We start from the raw sequence: 20,414 nt of genomic DNA, 5'->3' as shown, positions 1-20,414 counted from the left end.
ATTGCTATGCTAATTTTCTTTTTAATAAATAAACCTCCATGAATATATAAAAGCCCTGAGAGAAAAAAAACCCCAAAGAAATAAAATGTATATATAATGTACATAGGATATCCCTATGTTACTTAGAGCCATCTAGTTGTGAGATGCAGTAATACCCTTTTAAATCAGTAGAAAACATTTGACCAGCACAGAAAATATCCTAATAATATTTGTTCTTTTACCTGATTTGTACAGAATGAATGTAGGTGCACTTTCACCGGGCAAATTGCTATGCTAATTTATTATTCTTTTTTTTTTTAATAAATAGACCTCCATGAATACATAAAAGTCCTGATAGAAAAAATTAATAAAAAACATGTATATATAATATACATAAGATATTCCTATGCTTCTTAGAGCCATCTAGTGGTGAGATGCAGTATTAACCTTTTTAAATCAATGGAAAACTTTTGACCAGCACAGGAACCATCCTAATAATATTTATTCTTTAGCTCTGACATAAAAAAAATGTGTGTATGATATATTATATAAGTGTGTGTGTATGTGTATATATATATATATATATATATATATATATATATATTCATCTCTCTCTCTCTCTCTATATATATATATATATATATATATATATATATATATATATATATATATATATATATATATATATATATATATATATATATATATATATATATTCAGGCTCTTTAAAAAAAAGGTTTGAGGTTTTATGCTAGTTCACATATGCAAAATGTATTACTGTATAATGCTGCATAGAAAAGGCCATAAAATAATAATAATATCACATATATTGTTTTTCTCTTTTTTTTCTGTCAGGGCTTTTATGTGATCATGAACGTCATTTATAAAAAAAAAAATTGTAATGCATTACTGTATAAAGCCCATACACTATATATATATATATATATATATATATATATATATATAATATCTGTGTGTGTGTATGGGCTTTATACAGTAATTACATTTTTTTTTCATAAATTAAGTTCATGAATACATAAAAACCCTGACAGAAAAAAAGAGAAAAACAATATATGTGATATTATTATTATTTTATGGCCTTTTCTATGCAGCATTATACAGTAATACATTTTGCAGACGTGAACTAGTAAAACTTTGATTGCACTTTGCACACTTTTTTTTTTTTTTTAAAGAGCCTGAAAGAGTTGCAATTATTTCAAGCATTTATAAGTAGGTAGCAGATTATTCAGTTTTCCCTTTCATCTCGGGATTATAAATATTAGTTTGACTCTGTGGGGCCTGTCTGAGCAAGCCTTTCACAGAAAGTCATTTCATCATTATAATTAGTGATTGATCGTGAACACGAGCAAAATGCATTATGACAGATGTGACTGTGGTTGTTTATTAATCACATTGTAGGAATTACCGTAATTGTAAGCACAAAGGGAGGCTGTGTACAGCGGCCCGGAGGGGATAGATGGGGGGGGGGGGGGGGGGTGAAACGCGTCAGTATGTCTGCATCTTGTCTTGATTTTAACTGGCAGTCCTAAAGGGAACATTAAAGCGGAACTTCAGTCATTTTTTCATCTTTCCATCTATTAAATCTTCTGCCCTTGTTGTTGTTTTAACTTTGGATACTAAAACATAATTTTTTCTGCCAGTGAATCCCTTATACAGCCCACTTCCTGTTTCTTGTCTGGTCATTAGCCTAGGCTTATGACATCATGCACAGCTCTCTCTCTCAATCTCGTGAGAGTTTGCCAGGAAGCGAGTGGGGATGAGTCATAGGAGGGCCAATGAGAGCTGCAGAGCCGGAGGTGTGTGCCTGTGTAAATCCAGGAAGTGTACAGGCAGCAGCTTCAGCTGCCCACAGTTAAAATGGCTGCAGCCAGACTCAGTGGAGGGAGATTTCTGCAGCATATTTGGCAAGTACAGAATCACAGTATATATAAAATAATATGCAAAGTGGTTGGAGGGAAGCTTCAGAATGGCAAAGATATTTTTATTACAAATTATGTGAGCAGACTGCAGTTCTTCTTTAAAGTGACTTTACAAGTCTTCATGAATAATTTCCTGGCATGTTCCATTATACAGTAACATTATAATTTATTTGCAATTAAGTTTGTGATGTCGGATACCTTAAAAAAAAAAATAGAGTAATTTCCTTTGGGACAAATAATAAAATAAAATATGTAACTTTTATTTTCATTTAAACTACTCTCCAGTACTCTATCCAAAATAAAAATAAAAGTTCTGCATTTAGTTATACTTTAACCTTAATCAGCCTAATGAACTCCTTCTTTCCCTTCTCTCCTTAGCTATTACAATTCAGCTTTTTTTAGTATTTCTAATTTTTTTTTTATTTATTTAATTCGTTTTAACAAAGAAATGCTCAAAATTGGAAAGAAAAACATTAATTTAATTTGCATATAATTTGTTTATATTTTTTTATACCAGAAAAAATAATTTTAGTCTCATTTTGATTGGGGCAAATAATAAAATAATATAAAGTTGGTTTAAAGAAAATGTAAATGATATTATCTTATAGTATTATTAGTCCTAATGAAAATGACTCTAAAATAATTTTTTTCTGGTATAAAAAAGTAACAAATTTATTTGCAAATTAAATGCATGATTTTATTTCCAATTGTGAGCATTTCCTTGTTAAAACTCATTAAAATAAATAGATAAAAATTAGAAATAATAAAAAAGCAGAATTGTAAATTCCTTGTTATGGAACACTGAAAAAGTAATAAAGTTTTATTATTTGTCCCAATCAAAACGACACAAATTATTTTCATTGGGACTAATAATACAATAAAATAATATCATTTAAATTTTCTTTAAAACTACTTTGTTATTGTATTATTTGTCACAATCAAAATTACACTAAAATTATTTTCATTGGGACTAAAATATAATAAAATAATATTATTCACATTTTCTTTAAAACTACTTTATATTATTTTATTATTTGTCTCAATCAAAATGACACTAAATTTATTTTCATTGGGACTAATAATACAATAAAATATTTTCATTGAAATTTTATTTCAAACTGCTTTATAATTCTTTATTATTTGTCCCAATCAAAATGACACTAAATGACACTTATTTGTCCCAATCAAAATGACACTAAAATATTTTCTTTGGGACTAATAATACAATAAAATAATATAATTATAATTTACATTTTCTTTAAAACGACTTTATATTATTTTATTATTTGTCATAATCAAAATTACACTACAATTATTTTCATTGGGACTAATAATATAATAATACAATATCATTTAAATTTTCTTTTTTAAATTTAACTACTTTATATTATTTGTCTCAATCAAAAGGACACTAAAATTATTTTCATTGGGACTAATAATATAATTAAAAAATAATTAAAATGTTCTTAAATTTTTTTTATATTGTCTTATTATTATTTGTCTCAATCAAATTGAGACTAAAATTATTTTCATTGGGACTAATAATACAATAAAATAATATCATTAAAATTTTCTTTAAAACTACTTTATATTATTTGATCATTTGCCCCAATCCAAATGACACTACAATTATTTTCATTGGGACTAATAATACAATAAAATAATATCATTTACATTTTCTTTAAAATGGCTTTATATTATTTTATTATTTGCCCCAATCAAAATGACACTAAAATTATTTTCATTGGGACTAATGATACAATAAAATAATATAATTTACATTTTCTTTAAAACTACTTTATATTATTTTATTATTTGCCCCAATCAAAATGATACTAAAATTATTTTCATTGGGACTAATATTACAATAAAATAATATAATTTACATTTTCTTTAAAATTACTTTATATTATTTGATCATTTGCCCCAATCCAAATGACACTACAATTATTTTCATTGGGACTAATAATACAATAAAATAATATCATTTACATTTTCTTTAAAATGGCTTTATATTATTTTATTATTTGCCCCAATCAAAATGACACTACAATTATTTTCATTGGGACTAATAATACAATAAAATAATATAATTTACATTTTCTTTAAAACGGCTTTATATTATTTTATTATTTGCCCCAATCAAAATGACACTAAAATTATTTTCATTGGGACTAATAATACAATAAAATAATATCATTTACATTTTCTTTAAAATTACTTTATATTATTTTATTATTTGTCCCAATCAAAACTATACTAAAATATTTTTTTCTGTTATAAAAAATACATAAACAAATTATTTGCAAATGAAATGAATGTTATTTTCTTTCCAATTTTGAGCATTTCCTTGTTAAAACTAATTACAATAAAAAAAAAAAAATAGAAATAAAAAATAAAAAGCAGAAATGTAATAGCTAAGGGGAGAAGGGGAGGAAGGAGTTCATTAAGCTGATTAAGGTTAAAGTAGAAATAAATGTGAAACATTTATTTTTATTTTAGATAGCGTATTGGATTTTAATGAAAATGAATGAAAATTTTTTAAACAAACTGGTTGAAAAATACAATTATTTTTCCTTACTTATCTATAGATTTCATGGAAAATAAAATAATATTTAGAAAATTTATAGAAAATAAAACAACATTGCCAGTTGTTTCCAGAAAAATGCTTTGGTTGCTAAGGCATATATATACAGGTGCGAGAACTAAAGTGGTTAAGCTATATATATATATATATATATATATGTATATGTATGTATGTATGTGTGTGTATATGTATATATATATATATATATATATATATATATATATTATTTTTTTATTGTTTTTTTAGGCAGCCATACTTGCCATATGACCGTTTTCTCTTTCTCTTCCCCTACAGGTGAAATGTGAGGGCCCCAAGCTGGTGCCATTCTTCAAGGCCACCTGCGTGTATTTTGTTCTGTGGTTGCCAACCTCCAGCCCGTCCTGGTTCAGCGCCCTGATCAAGTGTCTTCCCATCTTCTGCCTCTGGGTGTTCCTTTTGGCCCATGGGGTCAATTTCCTCGTCAGCCATCGGAGCGCCAAGAGGATCCTGGCCGGGTTAATCTTCTCGGCGGTCGGCGATGCCTTCCTGATCTGGCAGGAACAGGGATATTTTGTCCACGGTAAGTGAAGCGAGGCGAGGAGCTATTGTGAGGCGGCCTTCTGAATCGGCGTCCACCTTCACCGCCGTAAACTAAACCGCGGGATTATTTTTCACTCCGCAGCAGACACAGTAATGACCTTTGATGGATTTTATGTGATGCTAAACTCCCGCAACAGCGGGTAAACTCACAACGGACGTACATACAGCTGTGCTCATAAGTTTACATACCCTGGCAGAATTTATAATTTCTTGGCCGTTTTTCAGAAAATATGAATGATAATACAAAAACATTTATTTCACTCATGGTTGGTGTTTGGCTGAAGCCATTTATTATCAATCAACTGTGTTTACTCTTTTTAAATCATAATGACAACAGAAACTACCCAAATGACCCTGATCAAAAGTTTACATACCCCCGTTCTTAATGCCGTGTATTGCCCCCTTTGACATCAAAGACAGCTTGAAGTCTTTTGTGGTATTTGTGGATGAGGCTCTTTATCTCCTCAGATTGTAAAGCTGCCCATTCCTCTTGGCAAAAAGCCTCCAGTTCCTGTAAATTCTTGGGCTGTCTTGCACAAACAGCACATTTGAGATCTCCTCAGAGTGGCTCAATGATATCGAGGGCCACTGTGTGCTTCCCTGGCCCCCCTCCCCACCTTCCAACTGCTTCTGCGGGGGATCTTTCAGGAAGGAGAGCAGTGAAGGGGCTGGTAAATGTGTCATTTACCTGCCCCTTCCTTGTGTTAAAGGGATTGTAAAGTGAATTTTTGTTATTTTTTAAAAATAACAAACATGTTATACTTACCTCCACTGTGCAGCTCGTTTTGCACAGAGTGGCCCCGAACCTGCTCTTCTGGGGTCCCTCGGCGGCTGACACTGCTTCCTCCCGCAGGTGCTTCTCACGTTCATGCGAGCTCCGTCGCATGAGGAGAAGAATCTGCGGGTGCGCTCCCGTGATACAGCCGGCGGCTATAGCCGCTTGCTGTATCGCACGGCCCCGCCCCCCGACGCTCCGCATCAGTGGATGTGATTGACAGCAGCGCGAGCCAATGGCGGCGCTGCTTTCCATCCATCCACTCCAGCCAATCAGCGGCCAGGCTGAACGGTGGAAAGGACGTAGGGGGACGAGCGCGGGACTTTCGAGGGGTGAGATAAGTAAAACGGGGGGGGGGGGGGGGCTAGGGGCGCCGGGACTGTCAGGTGTTTTTTCACCTTAATGCATAGAATGCATTAAGGTGAAAAAACATTTACCTTTACAACCCCTTTAATGAATAGAGTTAGTGATCGGTTTACTGATTTTTTTTTTTTTTCTTTCTTATTCATTCATAGATGAGGCATACTAAACTGTTTTTACTATACCTCAGTTTATGAATGAATAGGAAGCTCTGTGCAGAGCTATTCCTGTTCATTCCTTCTGTACAGCTGATGCTGCAGATAAAAGAATGGATGAATTTGTCCTCCGTTCCGTTTCTCTGTCTCAAAAGTGAGACACCAGGGGTCTGTTTAGACTCCTAATTTTTCACCAAAGCCCCCCAATGGAGAGTCCTAAGAAATGTGTAATTAAAAAAAATTGGAAAATATAAAAATTAATTCTGTGTAGCTGAAGCTGCAGAGAAAGGGACTGATGAATCTGTTCTCAGTACCTTTCTCTGTTTAAAAATTGAGACACCAGGGGTCTGTTTAGACTCCTGATATTTCATGGAAGCTCCCCAATGGGGGGTCCTAAGAAATGTGTAAAAAAATTATAAAAATTTAAATTGTAAAATAAGATAAAAAATACATTCTGTGTAGTTGAGGTTGTAGAGAAAGGGACTGATGAATCTGTCCTCAGTACCTTTCTCTGTTTTAAAATTGAGACACCATTCATTGCGGGTATATGTATTTGTCTTAATGAATAGAGTTAGTGATCGGTTCACTGACTTTTTTTTTCTTTCTCATTCATTCATAGATGAGGCATACTAAACTGTTTTTATTATGCCTCAGTTTATGAATGAATGGGAAGCTCTGTACAGAGCTATACCTGTTCATTCCTTCTGTACAGCTGAGGCTGCAGAGAAAAGAATGGATTAATCTGTCCTCCATCCCTTTCTCTGTCTCAAAAGTGAAACACCAGGGGTCTGTTTAGATTCCTGATATTTTACAAAAGCACCCCCAATAGGGGGTCCTAAGAAACGTGTAAAAAAATAAATAAAAAATAAAATTGTAAAATAAGATACAACTTCATTCTGAGCAGCTGAAGCTGCAGAGAAAGGGACTGATGAATCTGTCCTAACTACCTTTCTCTGTTTTAAAATTGAGGCAACATTCATTGCTGGTATATGTATTTGTCTTAATGGATAGAGTTTGTGATTTGTACTGTTTACTGGCCCCCTCCTTGTCTTAATGAATAGAGTTAGTGATCGGTTCACTGACTTTTTTTTTTCTTTCTCATTCATTCATAGATGAGGCATACTAAACTGTTTTACTATGCCTCAGTTTATGAATGAATGGAGCTATTCCTGTTCATTCCTTCTGTACAGCTGAGGCTGCAGAGAAAAGAATGGATGAATCTGTCCTCAGTCCCTTTCTCTGTCTCAAAAGTGAGACACCAGGGGTCTGTTTAGACATCTGATATTTCATGGAAGCTCCCCAATGGGGGGTCCTAAGAAATGTGTAAAAAAATAATAAAAAATAAAATTGTAAAATAAGATAAAAATTAATTCTGTGTAGCTGAAGTTGCAGAAAAAGGGACTGATGAATCTGTCCTCAGTACCTTTCTCTGTTTTAAAATGGAGACACCATTCATTGCTGGTATATGTATTTGTTTTAATGGATAGCGTTAGTGATTCGTACCGTTTACTGGCCCCTTCCTTGTCTTAATGAATAGTTAGTGATCGGTTAACTGACTTTTTTTTTTCTTATTCATTCATAGATGAGGCATACTAAACTGTTTTTACTATGCCTCAGTTTATGAATAAAGAGGAAGCTCTGTGCAGAGCTATTCCTGTTCATTCCTTCTGTACAGCTGAGGCTGTAGAGAAAAGAATGGATGAATCTGTCCTCAGTCCCTTTCTCTATCTCAAAAGTGAGACACCAGGGGGTCTGTTTAGACTCTTAATATTTCGCCAAAGGGGGGGGGGGTCCTAAAAAAATATGTAAAAAAATAAAATAAATAAAATGGTAAAATAAGAAAAAATGATAATGGTAAAGTATATAAAACGAAAACAACAAAAATAAAAAAAACACTGACACCAGTGGCGGAACTACCAGGGTCACAAAGGTCGCACTTGCGACTGGGCTTTGGCGTTCCGCCACTGTAGGGGGGGCCCCAAGATGGCAGGAAAGTGGCCCGCTACAGGACCATAATAAATGGTCCCACGAAGGGAGTTAAGGGCCCCGAGATCAGTGGGAAGGGGCCTGGTTTCGGGCCTGTCATGGTTTCTTGCACTGAAGGTTCTAGTTACGCCTCTGGTCTGTGGTGCACGCTGTGCTGTCTAATCAGCAAGCCCACCACTAGCTCTACATTTGCTGGCCTCCATGGGCTGATGATCTGTTAGGCTCTGTCTTTTCTAGCACGAAGGGGTGTTTATTCTCTATGGCAGTGGTCCCCAACCTTTTTGGCACCCCGGGTGACCGGCTGTGGGGGGTAATTTTCGTGGGCAATTTATCGGGGCAATGGCTGGTGTTGGCGCTTCAACCATGGTTGTTCTGATGTCAGAATGATTGAAGTGCATTATTTCTATTATTATATTGTAATATAAAATTAAATAGTTCAACTCACCATAATGCAAAATCAGCACGGTGCATTTTTGGCTCCATAGACTTGAAAATGCATCAAAAACTGCATGTACGTTCCTTTTTGGTAGGCATTTGTGTTTAACAACCAGCATTCTCCTACAGCTAAAGCATGAAAACGCATTAAAAAATGTGATGCCACCTGCTGGTTGAACAATGACAGATACTAGATATTTATTTCATTTAAATTTCATATACTGTACTGTATACCTGAGTTTAAAAAAAAAAATGTTTAAAAAAAGTATTTTTTATTATTCCTCAATACTATAACCACCATGCAGCTTGCAGGTGTAACGACATATTCAGTATTACCCCGGTATAGTTTTTTTTTTTTTTAGAGCCAGTAGTCGGCTCTCTTGTAATAGCAATTGAAATGGCTGATTGGTCACTAGATTGCTATTACAAGCAGTGGGAGGGAACTTTCGCTGTTTTCCGCGGCTCTCTCTGACTCTCTCACGTCCCACCGGGAGACCCAAGCGGCCAGCTAAACATCTTACCGACTGGTCGCTTCGGTAACACTAAACCGGAAGCAATGACATCACTTCCTGTTTACTGATCAGCGCCAGTTTTTAAAAATATTCATGTTTTGAATGCTTTTAAAGCGGAGGTCCACCCTAAAGTGGACCTTCCGCTCATCGGAACCCTCTCACCCTCCGGCGCCACAATTGGCACCTTTCAGGGGGGAGGGGGGTGCAGATACCTGTACAGTACAGGTATCTGCACTCACTTCCGGGATAGCTCTCTGCGGAAAGGGGCGTAGATTACGCCCCTTTCCGCAAGTGCCCGCCCCTTTCCGCAAGTGCCCCGCTGCCTGCTGGGAAACGCACAGATCCCAGAGGCAGCGGGGACCGTCCTTATTGCGCAGCGCGACTCGCACATGCGCAGTAGGGAACCGGGAAATGAAGCCGAAAGGCTCCATTTCCTGATTCCCATACCCAAGATGGCGGCGGCAGCACCCGAGAGACGATCTAGAGGTCGGCTTCGGGTGCCGACATCGCGGGCGCGCTGGACACCATTTTAAAAGTCAGCAGCTGCAGTATTTGTAGCTGCTGGCTTTTAAAAAAAAAAACGCGGAGTCCCGGCGGACTCCCGCTTTAAGTGCAGAGGAGGGTTTTTTGGGGTGTTATAGACCCCAGACCACCCCATAAAGTGCACCTGTCACATGTGTATTGCTGTCACAAGGATGTTTCTATTCCTTGTGACAGTAATAAAAGTGACAACAGACAATGAAAGCAACAGTGTAAAAAAAATAAAAAATACATTTATAATAAGAAAAAATGTAAAGTGCCCCCACCCTTGCATGCAAAGGCAAAAGCCTGTGTCAGTTCCACGCGCGCGCGTGCTGGGATTACAACTGCCTAGACACAGGATTAACCCTTACAAGCAGCGATCATCCCACACAGGTGAGGTATAATCACGAAACGTCAGATCATGTGCAGTAATTTAGTACCAGACCTCCTCTGCAAATCTAAAGTGGTAACTGTAAAGGCTTTTAAAGCGCCACCTATGGATAGTAAAATTGACATAATTTGTCTCCGTTGCAGGACATGCACAATTTTAAAGCGGCTGCGGTGGGACAAATTGTACATGGGGGTGCACCCAAATTTAGTCTTGCCTAGGGCAGCACAAAACCAAAATACACCACTGGCTGGGGTAGCGAGGGTTAAGTCCAGCAAAACTGCTTTTTAATGGTAGGAAAATCTACCGCCCCACTGCAAGGGTAGTTTTGAATATTTCCCCCGAGTTCAGCTGGAAGTGTCAGTTTGGAGTGTACCGACCCTTTAAATGGCAGTAGGCCTTGGGGATAAATTTAGACTCGCAGTTGTATAAATTGAGCGCTTGTCTTCCCGGGCCTCGCTGCATCTCTGCACAGCGATGGAGGATTTGCATTGTACATGAGCCCCTTAGTCTGTAACCCACAAAGACTTCATTCACCTCCTCAGACGCCCATGTCTTTCCCACGATTTTTTATTTATTGGAGATGCTGAGAGGCGGCAACTGTAGCTTGCAGCTGTAATCATTGGCAGCCTCCAGTGCTCTGTAAATTCTACATAGAGAGTGATTGTAACCCCTCCGGTCACATTGTATGCGTCCCGGGATTCCACACTTCATTGGCTCTGTGGCTTCTATCAATGAGGCCAACACAATACTCGTATAAAAGGAAAATGAACCTGCGGTATACAGTGGAGACAGTATTCCGGGCTCGGGAATCGATCTGTTAAAGTAATGCGGATTATTTCTCACTAGAAGCCTCTGAATTAAAGAGTCAGTTTATGTAAAGGCTGAGGCTGAGGGTTCATTCAGTGCAGCTGGTGCACATCAAGGTGTGCAGAACATGCGCCCGCTGGTGTGCATTGTGGTGCATGCTGCATGGGGATTTGGAAGATGCATCACATTGCTTGATTTTTTATTTTTTTTGTTAAGCTTATTCAACCAGAGCAAACTTCATAATACCTGTGATCTTTTTAGCTGTCTGTAAGGATGGCATTCTGACCACCAATGTAAGGAACATTCTTCCCACTGATCACCAATGTAAGGAACATTCTTCTCACTGATCACCAATGTAAGGAACATTCTTCCCACTGATCACCAATGTAAGGAACATTCTTCTCACTGATCACCAATGTAAGGAACATTCTTCCCACTGATCACCAATGTAAGGAACATTCTTCTCACTGATCACCAATGTAAGGAACATTCTTCCCACTGATCACCAATGTAAGGGACATTCTTCCCACTGATCACCAATGTAAGGAACATTCTTCTCACTGATCACCAATGTAAGGGACATTCTTCCCACTGACCACCAATGTAAGGAACATTCTTCTCACTGATCACCAATGTAAGGAACATTCTTCCCACTGATCACCAATGTAAGGAATATTCTTCTCACTGATCACCAATGTAAGGAACATTCTTCCCACTGATCACCAATGTAAGGAACATTCTTCTCACTGATCCCCAATGTAAGGAACATTCTTCTCACTGATCACCAATGTAAGGAACATTCTTCCCACTGATCACCAATGTAAGGAACATTCTTCTCACTGATCACAAATGTAAGGAACATTCTTCTCACTGATCACCAATGTAAGGAACATTCTTCTCACTGATCACCAATGTAAGGAACATTCTTCCCACTGATCACCAATGTAAGGAACATTCTTCTCACTGATCACCAATGTAAGGAGCATTCTTCCCACTGATCACCAATGTAAGGAACATTCTTCTCACTGATCACCAATGTAAGGAACATTCTTCCCACTGACCACCAATGTAAGGAACATTCTTCCCACTGATCACCAATGTAAGGAACATTCTTCCCACTGATCACCAATGTAAGGGACATTCTTCCCACTGATCACCAATGTAAGGAACATTCTTCCCACTGATCACCAATGTAAGGAACATTCTTCCCACTGATCACCAATGTAAGGAACATTCTTCCCACTGATCACCAATGTAAGGAACATTCTTCCCACTGATCACCAATGTAAAGGAACATTCTTCTCACTGATCACCAATGTAAGGAGCATTTTTCTCACTGATCACCAATGTAAGGAACATTCTTCTCACTGATCACCAATGTAAGGACATTCTTCTCACTGACCACCAATGTAAGGAACATTCTTCTCACTGATCACCAATGTAAGGAACATTCTTCTCACTGATCACCAATGTAAGGAACATTCTTCTCACTGATCACCAATGTAAGGAACATTCTTCCCACTGATCACCAATGTAAGGACATTCTTCTCACTGACCACCAATGTAAGGGGCATTCTTCCCACTGATCACCAATGTAAGGAGCATTCTTCTCACTGATCACCAATGTAAGGAACATTCTTCCCACTGATCACCAATGTAAGGAACATTCTTCCCACTGATCACCAATGTAAGGAACATTCTTCCCACTGATCACCAATGTAAGGAACATTCTTCCCACTGATCACCAATGTAAGGAACATTCTTCTCACTGATCACCAATGTAAGGAACATTCTTCCCACTGATCACCAATGTAAGGAGCATTCTTCTCACTGATCACCAATGTAAGGAACATTCTTCCCACTGATCACCAATGTAAGGAGCATTCTTCTCACTGATCACCAATGTAAGGAACATTCTTCTCACTGATCACCAATGTAAGGAACATTCTTCCCACTGATCACCAATGTAAGGAGCATTCTTCTCACTGATCACCAATGTAAGGAACATTCTTCTCACTGATCACCAATGTAAGGAGCATTCTTCTCACTGATCACCAATGTAAGGAGCATTCTTCCCACTGACCACCAATGTAAGGAACATTCTTCTCACTGACCACCAATGTAAGGGACATTCTTCTCACTGACCACCAATGTAAGGAACATTCTTCTCACTGATCACCAATGTAAGGAGCATTCTTCCCACTGACCACCAATGTAAGGGACATTCTTCCCACTGATCACCAATGTAAGGAACATTCTTCCCACTGATCACCAATGTAAGGAACATTCTTCCCACTGATCACCAATGTAAGGAACATTCTTCCCACTGATCACCAATGTAAGGAACATTCTTCCCACTGATCACCAATGTAAAGGAACATTCTTCTCACTGATCACCAATGTAAGGAGCATTTTTCTCACTGATCACCAATGTAAGGAACATTCTTCTCACTGATCACCAATGTAAGGACCATTCTTCTCACTGATCACCAATGTAAGGAACATTCTTCTCACTGACCACCAATGTAAGGAACATTCTTCTCACTGATCACCAATGTAAGGAACATTCTTCTCACTGATCACCAATGTAAGGAACATTCTTCTCACTGATCACCAATGTAAGGAACATTCTTCCCAATTTTTCTTTATTAAAAGTCTTGCAATCATTAAGCATAAAATCACAATATATAAATATACATAAATATATACATATTTACATAAATTAAAATAAATATAGCAAAACTGCTCTCAAACCCAAAAAAAATAAAAAATACTTTACAGCAATAACATAAATCCTATTACGACTCACACCATTACACCAGACATCAAACTTGTGAGGTTAAGAAACAATCCCGCACCTATTATGCATGCAGCCCTTCTTCAAAAAGAAGATACTAACCAACAAAAGCTAAGGGAGTGAAAGAACCAGAAAAAGAAAAGAGCTCCTCACCCAGAGATGGGCAGTTCACCAAAGGCAGGTCTGATATTCCTCCACGCCCTTATCCAGACTGCCCGAGGCTCCCTGCCCTTCTCAAGACCCCGAATTTTCCCAACCTCACCCAGAATATCGTGCACCACCACCTCAACAGAGAGGACTTTCTTCCGCAGGGTAATCTGGCACCGTGCATTCCATGTGAAGTAACGGACAACTATACTAACTAAAAACAGTGTATCCAAATCAAAATCCCAGTGAGTCGGGAATGCCCCATACACCCACTCCGCATAACTCATGCGATAGAAAAAGGGGATGCCTAGAGCCCTCCCCACCCTTTTATACACCTCTATGTTAAAGGGACACTGGAGCAAAAAGTGGTCCATAGACTCCACTTTACCAACACACTCCGCTCTAGGACAATCCCGATCATCCACAGGGCGATGCTTCAAGTTCCCTCTCACATAGAGCCTTCCATGGAAGGCGAGCCAGGCTTGATCCCTAAACTTCAAGGGGATTCTTTCTAAATTGATTAAACGCAACCCCTCCCTCATTACAGAGCCTGGGCAATCCCTTAAGGCCAGTGACACACTGAAAGCAGAGCCCAAAATCCTCTTCTCCAGAAGCTTTCTGGGGAGGGACTTGATATCCTCCACTGTCACCTGCCACTGCCGAAGTATTTTCAGACACGGGGCAACATAAGCCGGGAGCTTGCCATGTCGGACTCTCAGACTTTTCACTGGCCCGCCATCTTCCCAGCATCGCAGAAAAGGCCTAAAACAAGATTGAAAAATACCCACCCATCCCGGCGGGTTCTCTGCTAGCATGTTACCAAGATTATACTTTAAAAACAGCAGAGAAAAGAAAACTATTGGGTTGACCATTCCTAGGCCACCCTCCCGCCTAGACAGGTAAGTTACATTGCGTTTAATCAGGTTCAGCCTACTTCCCCATAACAGTTGGAAAAAACAGCTGTACACCCTTGCATAGAGAGATACTGGCAAGATACAGACGAAGCTGACATATAAAAAAATTGGGACCAGGTACGTTTTGATCAAGTCAACCCTCTCCCTCAATGAAAGCTTCCATTTCTTCCAGCTTGCTACTTTGGCATTGGCACACACCAACCTGCTTTCCCAATTTCGATGACCATAGTCACCAGGACCAAATTTGATGCCCAACACTTTAATTTCCTGCTGGGGCTCTGGGAAGGCATCCGGAAGTTCGAAGCTTTCACCTTCATCACCCATCCAGAAAACTTCACTCTTTTCATGGTTGACTTTAGAACCAGAAGCCTCCGTGTACTGCTCTATCATAGAGACCACCTCCTGCGCCTCCTCCGTTCCAGAGACAATAACAGACACATCATCGGCATAGGCCACGACCTTCAAAGGTGGCACACCAGCAATGCCCAAAGGCACCCCGCACAAAGATCCACTCTCTAGCCTTCTTATGAAGGGGTCGATTGCGAATACATATAACAGGGGGCTCAGAGGACATCCCTGGCGCACACCAGAGCCAACCTCAAAAGGCCGTCCAACCCAACCATTAACCAGTGGGAAGCTCTCAGCCCCTTTATATAATGTCTTCAGCCAATCTATAAACCTCCCCTGCAGGCCGTATCTACCAAGTAGCAAATACAGGTACTCGTGATTGACTCTATCAAAAGCCTTTGCCTGATCCAATGCCAGCAAGTACTTTCTCCATCCAGCAGCCCTGCATCGCTCCAAAGCCTCCCGGACAGCTAAAACCGCTGAAAAGGTACTTCTACCTTGGACCGAGCAGTGCTGATGACTGGACAACAAATCGCCTGCCACTGACGACAAGCGCCAAAAAAGAATCTTCGCCAAGATCTTTCTATCAACATTGAGAAGACTGATGGGGCGCCAGTTCTCAATCATTGAGGGGTCTTTACCTTTTGACAGAAGAATCACAGCGGATTGCCTCATGGAGGGAGGGAGCGAACCCTCTTCTAGACAGCTGTTATAAACCTCCGCTAAAAAGGGAGCCAGAATGGACTTAAAACACTTGTAGAATTCAGCTGTCAACCCATCTGGCCCAGGCGATTTTTTGGTAGCCAGCTTCTCTATAGCATGAACTACCTCATCCACTGAAATTGGTTCTGTCAAATCCATCAAAGGCAATGTACCATTTCCCAATCCTGGAGTAGAATCCAGAAAGCTTTCCATCTTGTCCCGACAAAGGTCCTTTCTTCCCAGAAGGTCTGCATAATATGATCTGAAGATCTCCAGGATCCCTGATCTGGACTTCACCAGGGAACCCGTACTATCCCTCAGGCCTATGACCGTCTTAACTGCTATGCCTTGCTTACAGTTCTGGTAAGGATCAGGCGAGTGATATTTTCCATAATCCCTCTCCAGAACCAAGGAGGCATGCCGGTCGTATTGACACTTTCTAAGAAGAAACTTCACCTCAGAGATCTCCCCTGGATCTCCTCTATACGAGACAAGACGATCAAGCTTCCTCCGCAAATGCTGGTAGGCAATGTACATACCAAGCTGCTTCTTCTTACTTATGGCCTTGAAAAGTCCAATCGCCCTTTGTTTCACAAGCTCCCACCACTCTGACTTAGTGCTGCAAAAGTCCAGAATAGAAACCTGTGCCTGGAAAAAATCCTCAAAGGATTGTCTTACCTCTACGTCTTCCAGGAGAGCCGAATTCAGTTTCCAGGTACCCCTTCCCCTGGGTGGAGTGTCCGAGGCATTCAGAGTCACAGAGAGCATACAGTGGTCAGAGAACTCCACCGCCCTCAACTCAGGAGCCGAGAAAGCAGAGTTCTCCTTTAAAAAAAACCTATCTATCCTACTCTGACTATTCCCTCTCTGAAATGTGAATCCCGTGCTGCCAGGGCAGTGCTTAATATGCACATCTACCAGGCCTGCTTGTCTCACCATATCTCTAAGAAAAACGCTATCGTACGCCAGCCTGTCTATGGAGCCTCTCCTGTCTTCAGGCCTAATTATGGTGTTAAAATCACCTCCAAAGACAACCTGCTGGGACGTAAAAAGGAAGGGCTTGATCTCTGTGAGGAGGCATTTCCTGCCCCATCTTGACTGCGGTCCATAGATATTAATCAGACGCAAGTCCTGCCCCCTAACAGAGACGTCCAAGACCATGCATCTCCCAATCTCTACCTCAATTACCCGCCGGCACGTTACCATATCGGTTTTAAAAAGGACCGCAACTCCGCTGCAGGGCTCTGCCGCAAGAGACCAAAAGGAGGGACCGCATCTCCACTCCCTTTTTGCTAGATGGACATCGGCCAAAGTATTGAGCCAGGTCTCTTGCAAAAATAAAATCTCGGCATCAAACTCGCTGAGCAAAAATAAGGCAATATCACGAGCTCTTGCAGATTTCATGCTGGCGACATTAATGGTCGCCACCTTTATCGGAGTGGGAACTGCCATCAGGATGATTGGGGTAGTCGTTTCTTAACCTTTGCCACACTCTCATCACCAGAAACAGCTCTCTTCAAACTATGTGACTCCCCCTCATCCATGGATGATAAAGAAAAAGATAAATCAGACATCCCATCACCTGACAAAACTGAAAAAGGGTTACCAGGAGGAACCCCTCCTGGGTCCGACTCTGAGGAAGAAATGACCACCTTATTTGTCTTCCTCTTCTTCTTTTTCTTCCTCCTAAACGTCTCCCACCCCTCATCATCTGAATCCCCCTCAACAGAGGGTGAGACATGGGATATGGACACCCTTCCATCAGCCCCACCCCCATCCAGCACCCCCACATTCCCCTGACCACGTTTGCGCTGCCGAGGGACGGGGACTGGAGGCTGAGAAGGAAGATCCGCTAAACCTGCCCCCCCAGCAGCTTCCGCTAGTCTGGAGGACCTACGTACAGCAGGAATAGGGACCACCACATGGGGGACAGACTTAGGGACCACATCACTAGAGGGGACAGAATCTGAAGCAACAGATGGAACTGACACAGGAGGGACAGACTCAGGGACAACATTACCAGGGGGAACAGAACCTGAAACAGATGGAACTGACACAGGAGGGACAGACTCAGGGACCACATTACCAGGGGAAACAGAACCTGAAACAGATGGAACAGACACAGGAGGGACAACAACAGTTCCAGCGGCCTCATCCTCCTTATCCAACCTCTGCAGCTCAGCCTCCAATCCTGGCAGGTTATGTAAAGCCTCTGGACACTTACTGTAAGGATGGCCAAGCTGTTGGCACAGATTGCACCGAATTTGGGTACAATCCTTTGCCAAATGGTCCAGACCCTGGCATAGCGAACACTTTTTACGCGTGCAGGTAGAGGCAAAATGGCCCTTTTCACCACATTTATTGCAGACTTTGGGCTGTCCCTGGTAAAATATAGTCAGCCGATCTCTTCCCAGGAAAGCTGAGCAGGGCAGATGTTGGACTACATTGCCCAGCACCCCCAGTTTTAGTGACACCGTCCAGGCCCCTGTCCATATCCCATGTTCATCCAGGACCTTCCGCAGTGGAGTGAGGACCTCACCATATCGGCGTAGCCATACTATCAAATCAGCCTCTGGTATGGATTCGTTGCGCACCAGGATGGTCACCGATTTTATCAGGGGCTGCCTGGAAATAACCTTTGGCACCAAACCACTCCACTGCGAAAGGCCCTGGCACCTCCTATGTCGCTCCCAAAATAAATCCAACCCCTCAGGTTTAACAAAAGATAAATCAAACTCATAACTCCCCACTGGGCAAATCAAAGCAAAAATATCCACAGCTTTAAACCCCATTTCCAAAATCAACTCTGCCACCCTCCCCCTCACTGGTGGGGTCCCCTCCCCCTCCCACTTGAACTGAACCACATTCCTCCTCCTATACCCACCACCAAACCCCCCTATATTGTGACCACCAATATTTACAGCATTCCCCCCACCCTCCTTGGTGCGACTCCCCACAACAGACGCATAACTCCCCATATTCCTCCCAGCAGAAGAGATATTTGTGTGTTTTGAACTGTCTGAGACATCTTTAGCAGATATCGATTGTACAGATTTGGTCTGTACAATCGATGAGTCTTTCCTCTGAGCAGAGAGAGAAATGTCATTTTTGTTTTTCCCAGCAGTATTAACCCCTTCACCATCACCACCACCACCCACCACATTCATTGTTTTATCATGACTGTCATTGTCAATACTTGCTGGTATATTCACATGTCCTGCAGTCTTCCTAGCAGTGTCAGTTCCCACTGCTGTGCTGGTGGAATCTTCAGCTGGCCTGTTCTCTTCCATCAGGACAGGACTTTCTGCAGAGGACAGTGCAGGCTGGACTGACACATCCATGGCTTCCACTGCACATGGTGCAGTATACTGATCCCCTCCCCCACCAGCATCAATCAGCTCTGCTGGAACACAGAGAGGCTCAGGTGAAGCAATCACATTGCAGGTGTCAGACACAGTGTGTGAAACACATGCAGCAAATGTGGTAGTGGAACTACAGGTCTCAGCACATGCAGGTGCAGCAACATCCATGTTCAGGGGATTTGGTGCAGGTCCATCCCCATTCCCTGGCTGATTTTTCTGAACATCCTCCGGGACCTCTGATGGATTATCAGACATTACAAGCTTGTCTCCTCTCAGGGGGGATTCCATCCGCTGGATAAAGGTCAGGGTGCCATTCTCACTCTCAACCCCCTGGCTGGTTGCCGCTGGCGACTCCAAGGCCTTACATGGGGGGAGAGGAGCAGAGGCAGATGGACCCGGGTCATCCATATGCTGAGGCTGATCCACTGAACATGCTGAGGACTGGCTGACAAACCTTCTCTCGTTTTCAAACTTTTCTTTAAATGCTCCACTTTTTTCTTTTAGTTTTCCCAACAATAAAGTTTGCTGCTTTACTTTTTCCTCTAATTCCTGTAGCTCAGGCTTCATGGCGGTGCGATTCTTACTCCAGGCCTGGAAGTATTTGGCTTTGAAGTTCTTAAGCTCCGCTCTCAAAACCTTCAGCTTCTCCTCCGCTCTCCCAATCGCCCTAAAGCGATTAACAACCTTAAGGCTGAAGACACTGGCATCCATACCAGGGCCCGGACCCACAGACAGATCCTCCACCTCCTCCTCACTGGGCCCCGTGTCATCAGGGGGATCCATCTCAGGGCCTCCCCCAGGATCAGGCATTATTCCTGGGCCGAGCTAGCAGGCAAGGCCCAGGCTTGAAAAATGGGTGGTTCTCACAGAGAGCTCTTTGGGTGTGTCCTCCTCCTCCTTCTCACTGATCACCAATGTAAGGAACATTCTTCTCACTGATCACCAATGTAAGGAACATTCTTCTCACTGACCACCAATGTAAGGGGCATTCTTTCCACTGATCACCAATGTAAGGAACATTCTTCTCACTGATCACCAATGTAAGGAGCATTCTTCTCACTGATCACCAATGTAAGGAACATTCTTCTCACTGATCACCAATGTAAGGAACATTCT

General features: G+C 40.9%; 1 protein-coding gene across 1 annotated transcript in view; it reads left to right on the top strand.

The window, feature by feature from the left end:
- TMEM86A (transmembrane protein 86A) overlaps nucleotides 1-20,414 on the top strand; it is a 56,479-nt gene that overhangs the window by 31,405 nt on the left and 4,660 nt on the right. Inside the window, exon 2 of the mRNA XM_077453530.1 lies at nucleotides 4,801-5,065. Coding sequence (XP_077309656.1) covers nucleotides 4,801-5,065 — 265 coding nt within the window. The remainder of the gene's footprint in view (nucleotides 1-4,800; nucleotides 5,066-20,414) is intronic.

This window comes from Lithobates pipiens, unplaced genomic scaffold, assembly GCF_037356315.1.
Source record: "Lithobates pipiens isolate NorthernLeopardFrog02 unplaced genomic scaffold, aLitPip1_a1.2 Scaffold_24, whole genome shotgun sequence".
Lineage (NCBI taxonomy): Eukaryota > Metazoa > Chordata > Amphibia > Anura > Ranidae > Lithobates > Lithobates pipiens.
The sequence above is the reverse complement of the archived record's forward strand: the minus strand, read 5'-3'. Positions and strand labels throughout refer to the sequence as shown.